Source organism: Tachypleus tridentatus, chromosome 2 (assembly GCF_004210375.1).
Source record: "Tachypleus tridentatus isolate NWPU-2018 chromosome 2, ASM421037v1, whole genome shotgun sequence".
In the NCBI taxonomy this organism is placed as follows: Eukaryota; Metazoa; Arthropoda; class Merostomata; order Xiphosura; family Limulidae; genus Tachypleus; species Tachypleus tridentatus.
Genome location: NC_134826.1, coordinates 29,423,487 through 29,440,095, shown reverse-complemented (window position 1 = coordinate 29,440,095; position 16,609 = coordinate 29,423,487). Strand labels below are relative to the sequence as shown.

The window sequence follows — 16,609 nt, the reverse complement described above, 5'->3', positions numbered from 1 at the left end:
CAACTCTTAGTGTCATTTGACTTACAAAGTCATTGTAGTTTAATGAAATATACCAAAAGTACAAGAAGACAGTATTTACTTCAGTCCCATCCACAAAACCATTTTATATAAACAATGTTTCATTTGTTCATTTTTCTCACGCGTGACCTTATCAAAATTCCATGGCATACCTACTCATATATAACAAAAAAATATTTAAATGTGGTCCACTGCTTGGAAATTCAATTATTATTCTAAATAATACTCAATTTTTAATTGTTTCATGCCTGAAACTATACTATAAATCTAGGCCAAACCCTATTACAGAAATAGATCAACAAGAACATTCTACTGTGCAAAGAAATACATGGCCTTACATAGTCACACATAATAAGAGTATAATATGAAGTTGTATGACCACTTTTTTGGATTTAAGATTTGTTTCCACTAATCTATGTACTAGGCTAGTTGTGCTCTACCAATTCATCAGTATTGAAACCTGATTGTTTGCATCACAAGCCCCCAGACTTATTACTGAGCAAATACGGAGGTGGTTCACTGTTCAGAATAATTGGTATTTGTGTGAAACTAATATCATTGTTAAAGTTTGATTACAAGAAAAATGAAAATGCATGTTTCTATTAGAGTTAGGTGATTTATAGAATGTGACTAATGATTAATCATTATTTAATTATATTCAACTAATTAATTATTCTCACAAGATTTGAATAGTTGATGATTTTTGTAAGTCTTGACAGTAATCAATTATGGTAAAAAAAACAACCTTGAATTAATTGAAAAAAATAAAGAGAAATTAGGCAATATTTCAATCATTTAGATAATTGGAATAATATATTTTAAAACGGTAATAATCAGAAAGTTAATATTTTCCTACACTGAAAATGTATTCCAGTAGTAGTTATCTTTCCTGAAACTTATGGGTACTACTCATCCACCAGATTTTTCTCTTTGCTCATCTAAGCATCAGTCTGATTTTTTTACTTGTTTGCTCCAGTATTTTATACCCCACATAATTACCCTTGGTAATATTCTCTATCTGTATTAATGCACCCTCTATCCTAATACTCTATAGAAGCACTCCACTCAGATAATGTTACCACTTTTCTAGAGTGACTCAATCCCAGTCTCTTAACACTGGCTCTTGCTGAGGAGGAAGAGCTTTAATTCTGTTTAGTTACAGAGCTATCAAATATAAAACAAGACCCCTCTTGCCACACCCACCTGTCATACTCTTTTTCAGGATTTGTTGATTGTTCTCTCCTACATTTAAGTCTATAATTTTTTAATAAATAAGAAACCAAGGATTTCATCTAATAAATAAAGCATTATATATCACTGTTTTCTGAATGCAGAATTGCCAATTTCATAGTTAACACAAAATACATTGTATGAGCTTTTATCCTCACTCCCCAACCAAATGGGCAAGCTACATTCCATTTGCCCACAGAATTATGGGGAGAATATGGAACAACTGTGCTCAAAGGACCAAGGATGGGATCACTCCACATGTGGAATTATGAGGATACAGTAGACACCCTTCCATGAACAATGTCTTGAATCTATATTGATCAAAAAGAAGGGCCACACACACCCCAACTGGATAGCAAAGCATCAAATCTGTACCAGTATTATGAGCAGGCTCCCACATAGGCTGGTGTCTCTCTTACTGACATCTGGGAAAATTTCCAGGGATCCAGGTATGAGAAACCCCAACCTTGAACTCTTTTCTAAGATTGTAGAAATTCACTCCAGCACATTGGAGGAAAATCCTCTGTTCTCCAACACAGTGACTGGAAACTGGGCATAATAAGAACTCCCTAGCTCCACTAGTAGAATCTAGAGAGCAATTACATTGGAGAATTCTGAGGTAAAATGCTCTGGAAACAGTGCAGAAGGTGAACCAAGTTCTCTAAATTATTAAAAGCCAAACTCCATTTATTCAATTCAAAGATTGTGAAGAATGGGCAAGATCTCCTTGATCTTTACTTATGATAGTCAATGATATCCAGTGAGCAATTCAACCAAGTTATTGAGGATGCATAAAAGTGAAATCTGATTGCATGCAACTTGCAGAAGAAATTTCACCTTCAAAAAGAGCCCAGAATAAAAAACAGTCTGGGATCTCTAAAGTTATTAAGTGCAGGTAACAAAACTGTCAATACCCTCACTGAACATAATCAAAATCAAAATTTGATTGGACACAGAAGAAAGAAATAGAAATCAGATGAACAGGTGAAAAAGACTGAACTCCTTTCCAATCTGTCAATATGTCATGTAACAAGAACTGATCTGAAGACAATGCAAATGACAAAAATGGTTTATGGCAAAAGGTGCAAATCACTCCAACCTGTGATGTCCATAGATCAGTAGACACAAAATAAAACCTGCAGGCATAGGAGATACTGGCATATAACAATCAGGTTACAAACTGGCACTGAGAAATACTACATTATGTGACTTCAATATACTTGGTAGGTAAATGTAATGGTCATTTAGGGCAAATTATCCAAAACAATGTGAGGAATCTGGATAGTGCTGGGGACTCAAATAATATGTATTCATGATAATCAAATGGTTGTTAATAAAGCCACATTAAACAAGACAACTAAGGAAGAAAATGCAAAACCCTCTGCTAAAGAGCTAAATCAAAAATGAGTTATGGTTGACACTACTGACTGAATGAGGTTCAACCATCTCTCAATACACCATTGCCAATAGCATGTACTTGCTGTTTATAAATGTGCCTTTCAGACTAAGCAGAAACTGAGACAGATGCATTGTAACCTCAGAAATTAAACCCTGATTCTATGTGAAAGACAGCAAAACCACTAGGAGTGAAGCTTGAGCTTCTGAATAGCCAAGTGTACGACCTCAGATCATGGCTGCCTCCACAGAGAGAACCTAATAAAAGAAGTGGAAAAGTTGGACACACCAGAAGAAGCAAAAACTTGAGTGATCCAGCCAATCTGGTGCTATGAACAGGATCTGCAATTGGTTGAAGTAAATCATATTTTGTACCCTGGGTAACATGAGAAGTGGAGTGAAGGCTTACAGTTAAAATCTCATTCTGTCCTGATGGAAAGCATCTACTGCCAAAGCCTGAAGATGAGTTGCTGGAAACAAACTGCCAGAAGTTGGGTGATCTGATGAGAGGTCACTTCATCAATTGGAGTTGCAAAATGAGAGCCATTCCAACAAAAACTTGCAGTGCAACACCTATTCTGTCAGGAAAATCTGTGTGGATTGAAACAAATGATCTGCTACTACAGGCATCAGCCATGAAACATGGTAAGCTAGAAGAGTGATAAGACAGGACTGGTTCCAAGAAAAAGAAGTCCAAAAATAAAAAACAAGGGAATCTATACCATGTGCCTTGAAACACAAGACATCATCACAGAATTGTCAGAGTGAAGCCTGATAATTTACCCCTAATAAGTCCAGAATATGAGACACTACCTGTGGAAAAGAAAAAAAAAATGTGTAGGGGATTCTCTTCATCCATGCATAGACCATAGAATTCGAGATGGTTGGTGCATGTACCCAATCCCTGAAGCAAGGCGTTCATGAAGAGATGGAACTCTGGATAGGCAGCAGTAGAAGAACCCATATTGCAGTAGTGTTTCAACTTAATAACCCCTTGAAATTGAAGAATGATCCAGACTAATAAAAGGGGGGAACCAGAAAATCAATGTTTATAACCCTTGGTTGCATAAAGACCAATAAAAGGAGTGATTCATATGATGCCCACGATTCCCAGAAGAGACAGAACCATCTGTGCAGTGGGAGCAGGAGAGGTGAGTGAGTGTGTGACATCTTGATCTACAGCTTTGAGTTGGCTAGGAGTCAGTTCAGTCCAACTGAGAGACAGATGATAAATAAAAAATACCCAGACAAATGACACAATGAAATGGAGTAAGAACAGATGTGTCTGTCCTAAAAAAGAAGCCTACCTTGGTTGTTTCTGAAAGAAGAATCAGCATGTGATGATCTGATAGCTAATGCAATAGTTCCAGCAGTAACTTGTTGTTCAAGGAATGGCATGTGCACAGTACAATGAAACAAAGGGGATGAGATAAAAAAATCTTACAATATTGGCAGGAGCCATGTGAAGATGATGCATGTTCAAAGAAAAAAAACAACAGAACTGCAGTGCCTGAATTTTTGTGCACCAGAAATTCTGAGAGTGGTGATATAACACTACTGTGGTAAAGTACAGACAGGAGCCAACTGTAACAACATGGACATCTACAACCCAAATAAAATAAATCAACACAGATTAAGGAATGTTAACCTCAGATAATCTAGACATTGATACAGATAAGAAAAATTAATGACTGGACACAAATCTCCTTCCTGCATAGACCCATCAACTGACAAGAATAAAAACTGAATAACTAGCACACTTCTCTCATTACCCACAGACCAGAGAAGCACAGGTAACCACAGAACTAATTCTAAATCTTGATGATCAATGGGAGACAGAAACACTACACATTAAGTAGATAATAGTGGTGAAGGTGTGAACTGAATGACTAATTATGACTCAAGGATATGCAGTACTCCTGGAACTGTGGTTAAAGTTATCACATGTCCAGAAATTATTGAAACTGAGTTCTGCAGCCCCAGAGGGTATACAAGAATCACCAACCCTGCTGGCAATCTGACTGAGTAGTTAAAACCTTGGATATATACACAATCAACTCTGGATACCAATGTACCAAGGGGCTAAAGTTGGGGGTTGGAACTCACTAACAGGAGTATAACTATGACTCCCTGTAAGAGTTGATGGTGTTCAAGACTTCAATGACAAAAGAGAGGAATGAATAAGCTGAAAATTGAATCAACATGCATGCTAACAATGGGTCCAGGTTATCATCAGTGACGATGGTGATCCTGAACCTTCCAATGAAGTGAAGTGAAAGGAGACAAAATGTTGCAATGTAGAGTTGTTCCATCAGGGAACATCGAACTATTCAGGATCTACAAACTGTCTCAGATCCCCAAAATTCAAAAAGCAGATGTATTATGTGTGTCAGAAAATGACTCCACCCGGCAATGGTAGACTAAATCACAAAATTCTGACAAAATATCAGATAATGCCTAACTGTTGCTTCATGTAAGTTAATCCACTATCACCTGGATATAGACCAACATTTACATTATGTCACAATGACATACAACACAAATAAACAGTGCTTGACAACCACTTCTCTAAACATTCTCATGTTTGAATAAAAGTCCTGAGAAAAAGCTTTCAAGTGGATTGTCTATTTTAATTTTATTACAATGCTTTGAGAACTCATGTGGCCATTATCAAGTAACTGCTCCCTACTATATGAAATATTGTAAGCATTTTGTTCCAATTTAGAAGGCATACAATGTAACACTTGTATTTTGATTTAAACTACGATTTAGTTTACAAATAATTCATGCTTATTTTACTTTTCTTCTATTCATACTATTTTCATTACATAATATTTTAAAATTGCTAATGCTAATTGGATATTTATTTGTTTTGCTGCATTCATAAATGTGTGATGAGGGTTGTTGTGTTCTTGATCCTAATGTTTGTGTTCCATTTTGTTTATGTTAGTGCTGTTGCATCAGTCATATTGGTACTTGTAGTTGTCATAATACAGTTTTCTTAAATAACTTCAGATTTTAATGCTTAGTTTTTTTGATAAAAATAACTTTGCTATTTAGAATGGGTTTTTTTTACGTTTCCATATGTTTGACATTTTTAGTTACACAAACTACGGTATATCTAAGTTTATGCATTTGATTCCCTTTATAAAGTACATGGTGTTTTCCTTTTCTTTTTTTCTTTAATTTAGTTTGTTTTTGTATTTGGACAAGGGTCTAGTGACAATATGTTTAGGGAAGTGATATTTGTTGATAAATGTGTCAGATATCAATTACAGTTCATGTCGTAGATCACTTCTACTGCATATGTTAAAGGTCATCTTGTAAATGTACCATAATATTTCAATTTTTTGACTTAAATTGGCTGAGTTCTACTTTATATAATTGTTACCATCACCAAATTTGTGGAGGATTTTCACATTACAACTACTGAAGATTCTTGCTGTTTTTACAGTCATGTAATTTAATACCTGATTTTCATTCATTTCTTCCTAAGGGAATTTGACATAAGAATCAATGTTGTTTACCTGTTCTGGAAATAACTGTGATGATGGTTATTGTCTTCTAATCTATGAAATACATTATCAACATGTCTAAACCTAAACCAGTGTGTGAGGGGCTGTAGAGATGTGTTAGTAACTCAAATTTCTATTTTGTTGAAAAACAATTATCATAAACCAAGAGACAGAGGGCTGTATATTTATTCATAACTTTTATCTTAAAGATGAAACATCTTTTAAGTATCAAGCAGAACAAATCTGTCAAACGTTCCAAGCTCAGTTTCAATACAACTTGTTAGAATTTTTGTTTCTACAGCTAAGTGTGGGATGAAAGGCTTTGTTGTCATATGATTATTTGATACTGTTGAGTTATTTTATTTGGGATGTAGCTTAGGTACGAAAATACAACTTAATTTTTTTGTAAGTAGTTGAATGGACTGACCTCATAATGTAACCATAAAGTCAAAACAACTTATTTGACATCAGCAGTGACAGCTTGCATTCACAAAAATGTTGTACAAGTTCCTGTTATATTGCTTATTATAAAAAAACTTGCCTAGAGGTGTTGTTTGCACTAGTAGTACTTAGTATCACAGTGCTCATACCTCACTGTATATAAGTGTTCAAATTGTGCTCCTTTGTTATAAGCAGCTTATTGTATCAAAATGATTCAATATAAAATATTTAAAATTTTCATAAACTTTACTGATGTAATTTGTAATGTTTTATACATTGTGAAAGTGCAACCCTTAGTGTAAAAATATGTTTGTTTGTTTTTTACAAACTTTTGAGTTCTTAGTTTTACATTTAAAAATTACATCAACAGAGATAAAATCAAACTCTCAGGAATGATCCAAATGAAAGTCATGTTCTTGAGGTTAGTTTTATTTAAAACTGTGTTCTGTCATAAATAAATGGTTGTTGCACATACCATAGTTATTTTTCTAACTGCTTGAATCTTGAATACCCAAAGTGTGAAATTTTTATGAATTTTTTGTGATCCCATTAAATAGATGGTGCAAACTTCATAAGTCTTGTCACCACTCCTGGCATTAAATCTTGTATTTCAGCACAACAGATGGCACCATCATACTTATTATTTAGATGCATTTATAGACAGATATACAGAAGACCATGCCATTGTTCCTCTTATAGGGAGATAAGGATAAAATAAGTGACCTTTTGATGTGCCACTTTTTCATTAAAAATAAAAAATAAAAAATTCTTAAATCTGTGAAGCAGCAGCAATATTGGTGAACACAGTGAAGATGGGCAGAATACTTGCCATTTACAGCAGAAATTGCTTGCTAAATATTCATCGCTATGGCATCATGAAGAGTCTAACAACATGAGAATGACCTGTGCAAGAGACATGTAAAAGACAATTCTTTTACAAAGGACACCAATAATGTTAAGATAAGTACATAAGCTAGATGGTCTTGAGAAAGCCATTAGTAGAATTCTCTCTGGAAATGAAGAGGCTGCCATCATTGTTCTTAAGGTAGTTCTCTGGTTGGTAAAAGAAAATTTCCCATGTACAAATATGAAGTTTGATGAACTGGTTTTTTGAAGTGAAATGCCCAGGGATTGACAAATTGAAAGTTAGTGAGTATTCTACAAATGGACCAGAAACTATGGCTAATGACTTTCTTCAGAGATCTGTTACAATCATTTGGAAGGATCTGGATGTATTTACACTAGGCCCATAGATCCAAAATTATTCCAAGTCTCTACCAACTTTTCTTCAGACTTAAAAAAATCAAATGGAACAGCTCCTACACTGTTATCAAACCAGAAAGCAGCACTTATCAAAAAAGGAGATGGTACATGACAAAAAGAGCATATACAGTTGGATTCTGAGTTAGGGAAGTTACTGCACAAGAGAAAGCATGTTCTTAAAGACACATGCAATGTAAAGAAGATGAAAATATTCTTCATTGACAAGCTTAAACAGAATCTCCACTTGAGTTTTCCAAAGGACTCAAACATAACACAAGCTTTCAGTGCTCTTGGTTTCAAACCATTATCTCTCTTGCCTGCAGAAGACATATCAGAGAGATGTAATGACAAAATAAACACTCTCATAGCCAAGTACAATGCCCTCGAATCAAGAGAAACCAGTGATAAGACTGCCCAGATCACAACTTATTCTAAAAAACAACAGAATATTGAAAGGATGTGAAGACGACAGTTTGTTGTGAGGACTACCCAAGGATCAAAGTAGATCAACAAGCACTACAAAAAAATCCCAAAAATGTTGAAGCATGTAGCTCTTGCCCTCATAGCACCAGTACATACTACAGATTGTGAGTGAGGATTTATTATTCAATATGCAATCAAGACATGTAAAAAAAAAAAAAACAGATTTTCTCCTGACAGAATTAATGTGGTGACAGAGTCCCTGTATGGAGACTTCCATTGCAATCAGACTTTGTGCCTGATCTGGTACATTGGAAGGGCAAAACAGTAGTTTTTCATTAATTGATGTCCTTATGAATGTAAAACTCACCCATTCCCAAAAACTAGTGCTGAGGACATAATGTTTACTCCTCTTATCTATCTGTTAAGTTCTATATAACTGCCAGGATTTAATTGTTTCTGATTTTATTCAGTTTCTCTAACTCACAGAAGTAGGAATCATGATGTCAACACATATTGTCATTAACAAGGTGTGCTATCATTCAAAGATCTAATGAGGTTTCATTACTTATGCAAATTTTAATTTTACCTAACCCTTTCTCCATGTGCATCTTTGACAAGATTTCAATGAATTAATTTCTTATGAATGTAACATAAAAATTTAGGTAATAATCCATATTTTAAGAGTATACAAGTTTCATGTTTTTGCATTTATAATCAAATATTTTTTAAAAAATCCTAAATTTTCCCAAGTAGGTGAATTGTGATTTTTCTTTCTAGGCATCATCTCTTCTTAATTTATTCACCATCCCTTCAAGAAGTTAAAATCTTAATGTGAGTTACTCAATTATAACATCATCAACATTCAGGCAAAGCATAATTTGTATAGCCTTCAATCTTATTTAGTTACAGAGGCATGAAAACAGAAAATCAGACATCTCTTGCCACACCAAAGTGTCACATTCTTTTTTGTGAAATTGACAATTGTCTTCTCTGACATTCAGTAAAATTTAATTACAGCTAACAGAAAGCCAAGGTTTTCATTTACCAGATTATATAATATACTGCATTGTTTTCTGTACAGAGAATTGTCAATTTTACTTTCATTTGAAACTTAATTTCCACAGGAAATATATCGATGAACTTAGAATAATTTTTAATAGGTCTTGTACACAGCTAGAAACATTGTCAGAGGTATGGGGAATTTTTGCTTTTGCACATTATTATTCCTTTCTTTTTTCAAAGTTTTAATTTAATTAATGTTAGATGAGATGAAATAAATAATAATAATGTGAGAAACATTTTTCAAAAAGTAGACTCTTGAGTAGCTCATGTGTAATGTAAAACAGTATGAGTTACATGTCTGTGAAGTGATTTACAACTTATAATGGTAAAATAACTAGTTAAAACACAGTTCATTGATCAACAAAATGACAAAATTTAAGTATAAATATATGTATACTGTTGTACATTTAAAGCTATTTGAATAAACAAATGTTGTGTCATTCCAGAAAGAAAAAAGGATAATTTGGATTTATTCTGATTTTGTTTGGTGGTTATAAGGTCAGTCAAACTGATTAATATTCTATGCATTTAAGATAGAAAAATAACACATAAAATAAAAAAATTAATGAGAAGAAAAAAAAAACGTTTGAAATTTATTTACAAAGTTTCACAGATTATGCACATAAACTTTGAGGTTGTAATCTCAAGACAGCTGGTATGGGTATTGAAACTTTAAAATAAAATACAAAACAACATTTTGACCTTCTAAGGTCATCTTTAGGTTCTGTACTTTATTTTACTTAAAGTCTCAATACCCACACCAGTCATCTTGAGAATACATTTTTACTTCAAGTAGTTTTCTCATCATGATGAACTTTTGAGATTTTTGCACTTGGACTAATAAAAACAAAATACTAAATATATATTTACAGTCAAATCTTTAATAAAATATCTTATTTCTATGAACAAATGACTTGTAATGTTTACTTAAAGCATGCAGAATTCTGTAAAGATACACACTCTGTATTAAACAGTTACTGTATGAAAACTATGATAAGTACAAAATGTTTACAAGATCAGTTGAATTGATCAACTTAGTAGAGAGAGAGTTAACAAGCAAGAAGCCCCTCATATGCCAAAATGGTAAATTTTTCTACTGTCTTTTACAGTTTTAGACAGACTACTAGATTTTATGAAAAATTGAAATGCACATTATCATTGGGCAAACAGTGACTGCATATTCATTGCACTGTATATTTGTTTTGTTATTGTTTCTAGCCATCAGGCAAACTTTCGATGCAACACAATGTGTTAGAATAACCTTATTTTGATTTATTTGCTTTCATCCTGTATAGTACAATAAAACGTGGTGAAAGCACTGTGGATTTATACATAAAATGCTAGAATTTAATTACCTCTATGATTATAACAGTTTCTTTCTCTTTCTGACAGAAGTTTTCGTGCACATAACATAACAATATTTGTATCACTAAAAAAAATACACAAACTAGCAGACAAACAAAAAACAAAAAGTCAGTTAACTGTAGCAGAATTTCTTTATTTCATTAGTACTGTACATTTTTACATTTATTTAAAGAATAAGCCAACAATAAGCTCCAAGTGAAGCAAATAATATAATAATTTGACTATTATTTAGTACTTGTTGACAAAGTATTTACTTTCTGTTATGGCTTACATGTTCTGCATATCAAATTACCAAAATGTTCATGAATGGGCCTAATGTCCATCAAAACTGAATCCTGAAATTAATGTTGAACAATGTGTAATGCTTTTAGTTTATAATTACATAACTATATTATTTAATGCTGAATAAGATGAAAATTAATGTGTTTTTTTTACATTGTGTTATATCATAGTTTATAAATCACATATCTAAGTTCCTTAGTACTAAAAAAACTACAAATCTACTTTTTCTATATTGTAACCCACACCTATTACAATTTTGAACTTGTATTGTGGAGAATGTTATGACAAATACTAACTTTTACTAAGCTACACAATTTTCTGAAAACACTTTCAAAGCAATATTCTTCATCCATGTAGTTGCATCAGCCTTTTAACCACATGTAAATGTATTAACTAATTTTGAACAAAATATAAAATCAATAAATTGATACATATTTAGAATTTGTAAGTGTAACTTATTTTATTAACTCTTTCCAAAGGTGGTAAATGTCATTGACCTTGGAACCACAATGTAATCATCAGACTTTTTATAACATAACTCTCAATGTTTTGTGTATATTTACAAAATGTCACAAGCTTTCAGTAAACACTACAAGCCTATTGTAAACAAAAAAATCAAATTTTGCAATGAATTATTTTTTCTAAAGATTTGTCAGCGAATGCATGAAGTCAGAGCACTGACTGCTCTAATCGCAAGATGATTTTTATGTTATTATCACAAAAATATTTCTTCTTCCGAAAGTTTTTAAGTTTCCTTTTCACAAAATTTAAAACCCCCTGAAGAAATGTCAAATTTTGTTTTTGGTATATTTTACCTGTTATTCTCTACCCTAAGTTTACAGTTGAGGTTGATTTGATGAACCTTATAACTACCATACAAACCTTTTTCTATCTAGAATGCCTGTTAATTGTAACAAGAAAATATAACTGTTATACCAAATATTTTAAATCTCATAACTATTTACATCCAATTATACTTTATTTTATTGTTCTTTGAACCATACATAACTAATAATCCTGCCACATAAACCTGGGCATGTAGCTTACATTATTGTTTTGAGTGATGTAATTCATGAAGTTTTATAATTATTATTATATTTTAATATTTTACTTATTCTAGCCTTATACGTTTCTAATTCTTACATTTGACTTATTTTTTATAATAATAAATGAAAAATATAAATGAAGAAGAAGAAAAACAGTTCTTACCTTTGATCTACCCCTTTTTTATATTTTACTATTTGTTGTTGGTGAAATTTAAGCGTACATTCTTATACCAATGGCACTAGTTCACTAAGTAATTTTAATTCACATATACAATGCATATAAGAACAGAGTAACAACATGAAAAAGCAAACAGTGTCCTTTAACTATCTCCATTTAACTGGCTTTCTAGGCATAGTATAAGAGCTTTAAAATAATTCCCAAAACTTCTCAATCTAAGCACTGCAAGAAAAACTTTCAAAACTGAAGTCAAAATAGGTAATATAATCTGTACTTCAAACAATGTGTCATTATGTAACATTTGATAGATTAGAACTTCATCTTTCTGTTGGTAATGGATAGTATAACACATGTGACAGATAGCTGTGGCAAGTTATGTTTTTATAATTCATGTCAATGAATAAATAAGACTAAAGGATATAAAAATTAGATTTTGCCTAAATACTATCTATATTGTAATGAGTAATTTAAACTTACTTTACACTTTCATAATTCCTACAAACAGTCAAAAGCTTTCTTTTCAACTGCATATAATTCATAATCCACTTTTAAGGAAAGGTTCAACATTTTTTTAAAAACAATCTTTTAAGATGGATGTAATGTTGTACAGATAGCACAATATATAAAGTTGAAGGACAACAAAGGAACTTTTGGTCCATCTGGGATGTTTTATCCACTAAATTAAACTAACACCCTCTCCTCCTAAAAAAACAAAATACTAGCCTATATCATTCAGATATTTTTCCAAAGTTCTCCTTAAACTCCCTTAAATTAACTACATCCACCAAAGCTGAAGGCAACCCATTCCATAGGCCTAACATAAAGTTAGTAAAATTAAGCTTTCTTTGATGAAGATGACTCCTACCTTGCCAAAATTTATATTTGCATCTCCTAGTTCATCATTTTCACCTAAAAATTTGAAACACCTCAATTACATCCCATTTAACTCTTCTGTTTTCAAGAGTAAAGGAGTTTAGAGATCTTAACCTATCATCATATCCTAGTAGCCATCCTCTGATCCCTTTCCAACAATCTAATATAATTTCTAAAGTAAGGAACCAAGAACTGAAAACAGTAGCCTACCAGTAACTTATCCAATGAAATTAAAATCTCTTTATATTTGTATTTAATATTTCTGTAGATAACAACCTAAAATCTTATTTGTTCTACCACTAGCAACAACACAGTGGTTGGATGACTTATGAAATTAATAAGTCAAAACACCAAGATCTTTTTTTTTCATAACAGTTCTTCCCATCAAAATTATTTTCTTACTTCTTACTGTGATAACCTACATGTATTATCTTGCATTTATTAAAATTAAAAAAACTACTACTATTTATATGCCCAATTCACAAAATAATCCAATTTCTCACAGAGAGCAAAAACCTAAGACTTTAATGTTAGCAGTAAATTTAAATAATCTATTAACCATTCCTTTATCCATGTCATTGATGTAAATAAAAAAACACAAAGGTCCCATGACATAGCCCTGAGACATTCCACTTTAATATGAAGAAAAAGTAAATTTCATTACCTCAGCTAATCCATAATCAACAAATATTAGCATACCGGTATTCTTGAATATTTAAGAATTTATTTTTCCAAAATTTTCCACACATTAACTGTATCCCCAACAAACTGAGTTTCCCAATTCTTGTTCCATCACTTCAAATTTAGCTTTTTTGAAATTTGAAACAAAAATCCTTATTCCTTATCTCAATAAGCATAAAAATAGCAAATCTAATTAAGCAATGACCACTTGTACCAGCTGTTCACCAACGTCAACTTTATAAACCATTTCTTCACTAGATGTTAACAACAAACCTAAAATGACATTGTTCTTGGTATGTTCCCTAACCAATGGTTGAAAAAAACAACAACAATGAACTGTTTCTAATAACCTGCCTCTCATGATTCATCTTCCATAATTATAACCTCAGACAAAATGTATTGGCTATGGAAAGTTTGTAATTTTATTTTGCTAATAGTATTAACATATAAAATGGCATGTGCTTTTAAGTTTATTATCCCTTTTTACAATGAAAATGTACCTAAATACCGTTGTGTAAATTCAGCTCAACATCACGACTTAATTCAGTTGTGTTTCTATAAAGTTGTAAAGTTAATCTGCGTGCAACTTAAGTCATCCAGTATATGCTGGTAATCTCCTTGTCATTATTATAGTTAGAATTTTTAAACTTTATATTCAATGTCAAGAATTACAACACAGTACTCATTTAAGGGTACTTAGACATTTTCATATAGCTTTTTATATGAAGATGAATAAATTTCATCACCCTGAAAAAATACCTTCTAATAAGAAAGAAATTCTAAAAACACACACCTACTTCTTGACACAGGCACACATTATGTGCCAGTTAACTGACTAAATTAATTTAATCAACATAAATATCCATATATGGTTCAATGATTCTTTTCTCTGCATATCACACAAAAATAAGAAAAATCTTAAATTATTTGCGGTCAGCATATCTTATACTTTTCTCAGATTTGAGACACTTTCAAATCTCACCACATATGTCCAATTTCCTATCTAAACAGATATGTATCAGTTCTAGAATTTTTGTAAGTATATCTATAAAAACTTCCACCATTTTTATAATTTTTTGTGAACAAAATAAATATCTCAAATTTTATAAATAACAAATGTATGAATACAAACCAAAAATATGTATCACTAGTATATATAAATTAATAAGACATACAGATAATTACATTTTAAAAGTAAAAGAATTACATACATATATCAGGCTATTGCATATAAAATTTTAACAAAATAAGCTCCTTTAGACCCAATACCCTTCTGCAAACAAGTTGTAAGTTTATAAAAGCCATCATTATAGAATTAGACATCCTTTGATGCAATGAAGTCTTCAAAGGCATTTTCAATTGGCCTTTGGTTTGCAAACTTTTTCTTTAAAAAACAAAGTGTATATGCTTAAAAAAGTAATAATCTGTAAGGGAAGATCAGGTAAATATGGTGAATGAGGTAAAGTATCATACTGAAATTTTTTTTAGTTTTTGGACAGTAATACATGAGACGTGGTAACGTATCATTGTCTTGAAGCAGTATAGGTTCACGACTGCTGAATGTTTTCATGACAATCTTTGATGCATAATTTCAAATTCATAACAATATTTCTCTGCTGTGATTGTTTCTCCTTGGTTTAAGAATGATAATAATAGACAAAATCTGCTGATGACTACCAAACACTGACCATAAGCTTCTTAGGGTGATGAGCTGGTTTTGACATATATTTTGATGTTTCTTCATAGTCAAGCCACTGTCCGAATCATCATCAATTGTCATAAAGAATAATTTCTCATCACGGGTGATAATTCTAGGAAAAAACAGGTCATTTTTTTTAGAGTAAGGAGTGAAGAACAAATTTCAACTCACCTTGTTGGATGGTTTTCAGTCAGTTCATGAGATACCATTTATCGAGCTTTTTCATCTTATCAATTACTTCAAAATGTCAGGAAAATGTTGAATAATAAACACTATATTTGTCAGTAAGTTCCCTTATGATTTGTTGAATGATTTGTTGACTATCTAATTTAACTAAGACCTTAAATTCCTCCTCATTAATGGCTTGCTGAGGGCAGCCCCAAGGCTCATTTTCAAGGTTTGTGCCATCAGAGTGAAATATCCTGAACCAATGCACATTCATTAGCTGTGCCACCTCCAAATGCATGACTGATATTACAAGCTGCTGTTGCCACGCTGCGACCAAGCTTGAACTCGTACAAGAAAATTACATGAACATTGATTTTATCCATGGTGACAAAAATCAATATAAAGATGATTTAGTTTCTAAAATGAGAAAAATAAAGTGAGCTTGAAATGAATCAGACAACATACTATATTATTCTGATAACTTTATGATAATGCTTCTCTTTCAGCCACTAAAAATCAAGTTTCAGATTTGCACATGAAAACCTGACATTTCATATGCAACAGCCTGATATACACCTATCACGCTGAAGAAATTATAAGAAAAACTTTTACCTTCATACAACGTTTGATAGATGTCTCGTACTATTGCTTGTGGTTGCTTGCGTATATCTGGATCCCTCGACCAACATTCTAGCATCAGTTTATATATATCAGCATGGCAACCAAGAGGAGATGGCAAATGAACACCCTTTTGGTATAAATCTTTTGCCTGGTCATTACAAATATATTGTTTTTAAAATAGAAAATTTGAAGATTTAAAGATACACATGATATTTCTAATAATATCTGTTTTGTAGATACCTACCTGGACATTAACAGACTCATAAACACTCCTAAAACTAATATGATTTGCAATAACAACTGGTGAGTACACCTTTTTTCATTTAACATGCTTTGTGTGTTATAATAT

At 32.1% G+C, this 16,609-nt stretch overlaps 1 protein-coding gene across 4 annotated transcripts in view; it reads right to left on the bottom strand.

Annotated features, from left to right (window-relative positions):
* Positions 1-16,609, bottom strand: part of LOC143240134 (tyrosine-protein kinase JAK2-like) — a 144,190-nt gene that overhangs the window by 18,234 nt on the left and 109,347 nt on the right. For all 4 annotated transcript variants that reach the window (XM_076482077.1, XM_076482069.1, XM_076482097.1 and 1 more), the window contains one exon: positions 16,252-16,408. In XM_076482077.1, the coding sequence (XP_076338192.1) occupies positions 16,252-16,408 (157 nt within the window). The remainder of the gene's footprint in view (positions 1-16,251; positions 16,409-16,609) is intronic.